Consider the following 6,751-nt stretch of genomic DNA (forward strand, 5'->3'; position numbering starts at 1 on the left):
AAAAGTACTGCTATAAATGTTTTTGCGCAGAAGCTTATTTTATTGGGGGGGGGTAGCTCTAATTGTCACAATTATATTGAATTGGGATACTTATAGCATTTATAGTTTTGTAATTTCCACCTATTGGTCCCAGTTCTGCCTCAAGAGAGCCTTTCAAATACTTGGAAGACAGTTATATCTTTTATTGTTCTTATTATATCTTGGTATGACCCTGGGCAAGTTTTAACTTAACCTCTCTAAGGGCAATAAGGATACAATACAATGAGGATAGTAGTAGTACTTACTAGATTGTTGTGAAGAAGACTGTTGTGAGTATCAAAGTCGAAAGAACCTTGTAAACTTTAAAGTATTAGATAAACCTTAACTCTTACTGTTATCATTACCTGTGACATTGATTTTGTTGGAACCTAAGGGTAGAGCTTTGCATTCATCTCATTGACTATCACCATTATTTTTTTAAAGTTACAACTATTTTAATGACAGTTACATTGCTTTGCATTAAAAACTTACACTGAGGGGGCAGCTAGGTGGTGCAGTGGATAAAGTGCCAGCCCTGGATTCAGGAGGACCTAAGTTTGAATCTGGCCTCAGACACTTGACACTTACTAGCTGTGTGACCCTGGGCAAGTCATTTAACCCTCATCGCCCATCCCCCCCAAAAAAGACCTTACACTGTTTTCTCAATATATACTCCCCACCTTTTGATACAAAAAGTTGGCCTGCCCAATGTTCTAGCCTGTCAATATATTTTTGGATCATGAGTACATCATCTAGTGGGTTGTTTTGTGCCCCCTGAAAATGTGATAAGTGTGAAGCCTATGCCTTTATCTGGGGTCATTAAATGATCAAAGAGCACAGACTCCAGCAGATTCCTTAGGGTGCTCCACCAGCTAGTAGAGACCTTCCTACTGATGTCAAATCATGGATGACTACTCTTTGAGTCTGGCGATTCAAACAGTTTCAAACTGACCTAATCCTATTAGCATCTAGTATACAAGAACTCTGCCAAGTGCTGTGCTGTTTATCTTTAGCATTCCTCTGTACCTATCAGCCCGGTAGCTCCATCAAAAAAGGAAATGAGGTTAATTGGGTCATAACTGTGGTCGGCTTCCTTGCGATCACTGACCACTTCCTTCTCTAGGTGAAGAGGTTCTAGAATTTTACTAAGAATCAAAATCAAGTTCACTGGCCTATAGTTTGGAGGTTCAACTATTCCAAAAATATTGTCAGAAGAGACAGGTCCTTAATCCTGTTCATAGTTCAAGGCCCAACTTAAATAATACCCAGAGTTTTCCCCTAATTTCTCCCCTCTTCCCCTTCCTCTTTCCCCCAGCTGCATGTTCACATGTTTCTTCCCCAGAGTACAGGGCTGGATGAAACTCATCTGAAGATAGAAGCAGGATTAGATAAAAGTCTTTTCCAGCTCTGTACTTTTAAGTCTGAGTCAGCCCCCTTTACTGGGATTTATTATATCTGAGACAGCAGGGCCTGGGTCTAAGTCCTGTGTCCCTCAGAGCACAAAGAACTGGTGGAAAGGGAGGGAGGTTAACAGGGTTTGGAGTGGGAAAGAATCTCAAAGGTTTCATTTGACAGAAGAAACTGAGGCTCAGAGATTTGAGGAGGAAAACCCTAAGAAATGGAATAAAAGAGAAAAAGGAAATGAGAAAAGGAGAAAAAAAGACTGACATACTTTTTCTGCTTTATTTCATATTCCATTCCTGTTATCTCCCCACTCACTGGTTCCTCAACATCTCCCTCTCCCTCCCAGCTTTTGTCCAGGCTGTGTGGAAGGCTTGGGTTACTCTTCCTTTTTTTCCAAGTCCTTTTCTTCCATGGCAGAAGTTCTAAACCTTTTTGGTATCAGGGCCCTTTTACACTTAAAAAAATTTTTTTATTTTAAAAATTTTTTTGCGGGGCAATGAGGGTTAAGTGACTTGCCCAGGGTCACACAGCTAGTGTCAAACTCAGGTCCTCTTGAATCCAGGGCCAGTCCACTACGCCACCTAGCTGCTCCCCCCTTTAACACTTTAAAAAATTATCGAAGGCCCTTCTCACCACACCAGCTTTTTGTTTATGTGGGTTATATTTATCAGTATTTACCTTTTTGAGAAATTAAGTCTTAGCATCATTATGAAAAGTTTTGACCTGTGCACCCCCTGAATGGGTCTCAGAGACTCTAAAAGGCATTCCCCGCCCCCCTCCCCATTTGAGAGCCGCTGTTCTAAGGGGTGGGGGGTTGAGTCACCACCGGTGCCACCACTGCTAGGAAGCCTTCCCTCATAATCACCCCTGGTTGCCTATTCACCTCTCCTCTCTCCAATTATCCAGGGTTTGCTTCTCCAGGGCACGCTCAGTATCGGACTCCCCCCATCCCCACCCCTACCCGCTTTGGTTGGTGAGCTTCTTTAGGGACGGTTTCACGCGTTTGTCCCGGTATCCCCTTCACTGAGCACACTTCCTAAAATGTTGGTTGCATGGTGTTGCATTTCAGGGGCGGGCGGCCAGGCTGAAGGACAGACAGAAGCGCACACACACACGCAGCCAGCCCAAAGTGTAAAGAACAGTGTAAGCTGTGCTTTTATTAAAATGTGCATCATTCTTTTATTTTAAAATGTGCATCATTGTCTCGTGCTCGGCGCGCGCGACCTCAGCGCGGTGTCCCCGCGGCCGGCCCCGCCCCCGCCCGGCCCCCTCGGAGCCGTCGCGCAGGCGCACTCAGGTGGCGCGGGCCCGGGGGCTTCCGCCCATAGCCAGGTAGACGTCGATGGGCACGTGCAGCAGCGTCAGGCAGTGGCAGCCAGGGCAGCGTCGCAGCGGCCTGCTGGGGAGGGGGCGAGGGAGGGGGGAGGCGTAGAAGTTGGAGGTTAGAACCTCCAGGCCTAGGAAAGAGTCAATTACGGCTGCACTTGGAGTCGGGAGCTCCAAGTTCGAATCCCGATTCCATGCCTATCCCTTTCCTGGCTCTCAGTTTTCATACCCGCCAAATAGGGACATGGGCATGGGTGGACCCAATGATAGCCTCCCCCTTTCCCCCCACGCCACTCCCGCCCGCCCCTCCAGTTCTAAGTCCTGTGCGATGATGGGCGGAGGAGGGGGGAGGAGGAAAAAAGGGGTCAGGGCCGAGCCCTAGGCACCCCCGGGCTCCGGCCGCCCCCTTTATCTCTCACCTGACCGGGGTGTGCTCCGTAGCAACGGGCTCCGCGCTGTCCTGGGGCTCGGGGGCTGCGGCCAGGCCGGGGGAGTCTCCGGCCTCAATGGGGAATCTCCGACCTTGCTGGGGCTCCTGGGCGCTCATGTCCGGGCCCCGGGAAGCTCTGCGGGGAGCAACGCCGCGCTCAGCGCCGGCCCGGCCCTCGGCCCACCGCCCCGCGCCCGACCCCGCCCGTTCTGGCCTGTGATTCTCACCTGCTGGAGGCCGGAGCCGGTCCCAGGCGGGAAACAGCTGCCCGAGCCCTGGCCGCGGGAGGACGCTCTGGTCCAGGGGTAGCCGGGCAGGTGTCTGGTGCAGCGGGGCGGGGCGCGCGGCGGGGCCGCGCCGTCGAGGGCGCGGGCTGCATTGTGACCCACGGGGCGGGCGCGCTGACCTCACAGTAGCCGGGGGCCGCGGCCCGCCCCGGGCCCGTTCCTCCCCTCGCGGAACCCTCACTGCTCGGGCGAGACGGCGCGGGTCGGGCCGCCTCTTGGGTCGGGCCGCGGCGGGTCGTGGTGGGACGGACGCGGGGCCCCGGGGGCGGCCGGCCCTGGACTGTGCACACTGCAGGGGCGCCGAGCGGCCTCTAGATCGGGCATAGGCGTTCCCAAGGCACGGCTCGGCGCGGCTGGCCTCCGCTCGGTCTCGGGCCCCGGCTGGACGGCGGCAGCCCGCGATCTTGCTCTTGCAGGCGCCCACCGAGGCACGGGCTGGCCCAGCCGCAGCTCTCCGCTGGCCGGGCGATGGTGACAATGCGGGGCCCGAGGGGGCGGGGGAGGGGGGCACTGCCCATTTTGGTAGCCGGGGCAGCACCCCCCGCCCACCCCCGGGTCACTTGTGCCACATCAGTTTACATCATAATCGGGACCCGAGCTTAAAAATGTCCGGCCCCCGCCCCCTCCCCCACCCGCGGCTGTGTCCAGACGGAGAATGTTCTAGCGCTGGGGGCGGCTGCGGATGAAGTCCTGGGGGGGAGAGGCGCGGGCCGAGGGCGATGGTGGAGTAGAGCTGCCTCGCAGAGGCAGGATGAGCTGAGGCGGTGACGGGGAAGGAAGGAAGGAGGAGAGACAGCATGGAGGACTTTCTGCTCTCCAATGGATACCAGCTGGGCAAGACCATTGGGGAAGGGACCTATTCAAAAGTGAAGGAAGCATTTTCCAAAAAACATCAAAGAAAAGTGGCAGTTAAAATTATAGACAAGATGGGAGGGCCAGAAGGTGAGAAAAGACCTTTTTCTCCTTCACCTGTGCCAATCAGACGACTCCTATTGGAGGGCGGGCTAGGGGAGGGGGCCCCGACGAGGCGCCAAGGCCTCAAACCCTTGCTTCCTGCCACCCGGGGACCGGGCAGGGCCCCATGTTCTTTGGGAGGAGGAAGGACGTGCAGCCTGCGGGGCTGGCTTCCTTTGGCCCTCTCTTCTGCTCATGCACGTGTTGGCCGGAGGTTCTGGCGGTACAGGACCTTGCATCTTGCAAGCCCTTCCAAGGTGGCAGCTCCTCCCCACGCTTAGTGCATGCAATCACGTGTGTCGAGCTGATGGCTGAGAGGCTCTGTGCTCTCAAGGGTCCTAGAAGCAGGGGTACTCGCGGCCAGAGGAAGCAAAAAATGGGAGGGAGGAGGACAAGGCCAGTTTAATGAAAGAGAATCAGGCTGGGCACTTGGTCCCGAAGTAATGATAAACGATAAATGTGTTTTGGGTTTTTGTGTGTGTGTCTGTGACCTTGGGTTTTGTCTCCTTTAAGTTTCCCCGTGTATAAAATTGGGCTAATGCCACCACTTTACATTTATATAGGACCTTACAGGCGGGTTCTAAAGTGCTTTCCAGGGCCAAGGCCCCTCCAGGCTGATCCTCCTAACCACCTTGTAAGGTAGGAAGTGCAGGGACTCAGGGATGGTTAGAGCTGGACCAACCCCTCTGGATTTTACTGATTAGAAATGCCCTCCCAGAGAGGGGAAGTGGTCTGTGAAGGCTACACAGCTAGTTCTAGGGCAGACTTGGGATTAGCGTGGGGACAGTCTGGCTCCATGCTGCTTTCCTAGATGTATGAAATTGTAGTGTTGCAAGAAGCTCCCATTTTGCAGATTAAGAAATCTGAGGCGTAGAGTGGTTGTATAACTCCTGTCCTACCCACTGATGTTAAGAGAGAGAGATGTGAAAGGGCTTTGGAAACCAGGGGAAGAGAAGCCGTGAAGGGAGCCTCTCTCTGGGCAAGCACAGTATGGAGTTGGGCTGACACAGCAGGGCTTGCGTTTCCATGTCCTCTGGTGGTGGTCGTGCTGTCTCACTGCTCTCCTCTCCTTCTCTCCCTTTTCCCAAAGAATTTATCCAGAGGTTCCTGCCGCGCGAGCTCCAGATCGTCCGTAGCCTGGATCATAAGAACATCATCCAGGTGTATGAGATGCTGGAGTCGGCCGACGGTAAGACCTACTTGGTGATGGAGCTGGCCGAGGGGGGAGATGTCTTTGACTGCGTGCTGCACGGAGGGCCTCTGCCCGAGAGCCGGGCCAAGGCCCTCTTCCGCCAGCTGGTGGAGGCCATCCGCTACTGCCACGGCTGTGGCGTGGCCCACCGCGACCTGAAGTGTGAGAACGCCCTGCTGCAGGGCTACAACCTGAAGCTGACTGACTTCGGCTTTGCCAAGGTACTGCCCAAGACACGGCGGGAGCTGAGTCAGACCTTCTGTGGGAGCACAGCCTATGCTGCCCCAGAGGTGCTGCAGGGCATCCCCCATGACAGCAAGAAGGGGGATGTCTGGAGCATGGGCGTGGTCCTCTATGTCATGCTGTGCGCCAGCCTACCCTTTGATGACACAGATATCCCCAAGATGCTGTGGCAGCAGCAGAAGGGGGTGTCCTTCCCTGGGCACCTGGGCATCTCGGCTGAATGCCAGGACCTGCTCAAGAGGCTCCTAGAACCAGACATGATCCTCCGGCCTTCAATCGAAGAAGTTAGTTGGCATCCATGGCTAGCAAACACTTGATAAAAGCAATAGCAAGTCCTCCCCAATAAAGCAGGGGAGAAAGAAAACCCAAAGTCTGCTTCTAAAATGGTGATATATATTTTACACTTTACGTTTGCTTATCCTATAAAACTCATCCCCACCCCCTTTCTCTTTTCCCTTAAAAGACCTTCATGGAATCAAGGGCTTCATTCAGACCTCCCATTTATCACGCCCGATGTGAATTTGTATACAGCAGGTGTTTAACTAAAGTAAATTAAAATAGACCCCAGAAGCACACACCTGGGGGAGGAGGAGGAGGAGGAGAAAAGTTACCGGGAGAACTATTGGATCTACGCCGTTGTTGCAACTTCCTTTCCAAATAAAAGCAGAAGCATTGGGAATAATGCAGAAAAGGCCTCTTGACTCCTTGTCTCAGTGAGGGCCAGGTGCCTGCTGCTTGGGCAGTATGTTGAATGGGTCCTGGCAGGCCACTGTCCCCTTCATGCAGGGTCCCCAGTCCAGGGTACTGTAAGCTTGCAGCAGTTTCTTTCTCTTAGCCCCAAAATCTAGTGCAAGGGGTGGGTCGGGGCTCTGTCTAACCACTGGACACAATGGAATG

At 53.6% G+C, this 6,751-nt stretch overlaps 2 protein-coding genes across 2 annotated transcripts; one reads left to right on the top strand and one right to left on the bottom strand.

Moving 5' to 3' along the window:
- Window positions 1–2,715: 2,715 nt before the first annotated feature.
- On the bottom strand, window positions 2,716–3,557 carry FAM229A (family with sequence similarity 229 member A). Its single transcript, XM_043991554.1, has 3 exons — window positions 3,406–3,557; window positions 3,168–3,314; window positions 2,716–2,818 (listed from the first exon to the last, which is right to left on the bottom strand). Exons 1-3 carry the CDS (start codon window positions 3,555–3,557, stop codon window positions 2,716–2,718), a joined length of 402 nt encoding a protein of 133 aa, XP_043847489.1.
- Window positions 3,558–4,262: 705 nt separating this feature from the next.
- TSSK3 (testis specific serine kinase 3) lies at window positions 4,263–6,416 on the top strand. Its single transcript, XM_043995908.1, has 2 exons — window positions 4,263–4,407; window positions 5,510–6,416. The coding sequence occupies exons 1-2, from the start codon at window positions 4,263–4,265 to the stop codon at window positions 6,169–6,171; spliced, it is 807 nt and encodes a 268-aa protein (XP_043851843.1). The 3' UTR covers window positions 6,172–6,416.
- The last annotated feature ends 335 nt before the right edge of the window (window positions 6,417–6,751 follow it).

This window comes from Dromiciops gliroides, chromosome 3, assembly GCF_019393635.1.
Source record: "Dromiciops gliroides isolate mDroGli1 chromosome 3, mDroGli1.pri, whole genome shotgun sequence".
In the NCBI taxonomy this organism is placed as follows: domain Eukaryota; kingdom Metazoa; phylum Chordata; class Mammalia; order Microbiotheria; family Microbiotheriidae; genus Dromiciops; species Dromiciops gliroides.

Bases quoted from the DNA above. Each gene is read 5' to 3' on its own strand.
- FAM229A (XM_043991554.1), bottom strand. From the start codon at position 3,557: ATGCAGCCCGCGCCCTCGACGGCGCGGCCCCGCCGCGCGCCCCGCCCC. The intron at 3,315-3,405 runs GTGAGAATCACA...TGCTCCCCGCAG, and splicing joins CCGGCTCCGGCCTCCAGCAG to AGCTTCCCGGGGCCCGGACA. The intron at 2,819-3,167 runs GTGAGAGATAAA...CCTCCCCAGCAG, and splicing joins ACGGAGCACACCCCGGTCAG to GCCGCTGCGACGCTGCCCTG.
- TSSK3 (XM_043995908.1), top strand. From the start codon at position 4,263: ATGGAGGACTTTCTGCTCTCCAATGGATACCAGCTGGGCAAGACCATT. The intron at 4,408-5,509 runs GTGAGAAAAGAC...CTTTTCCCAAAG, and splicing joins CAAGATGGGAGGGCCAGAAG to AATTTATCCAGAGGTTCCTG.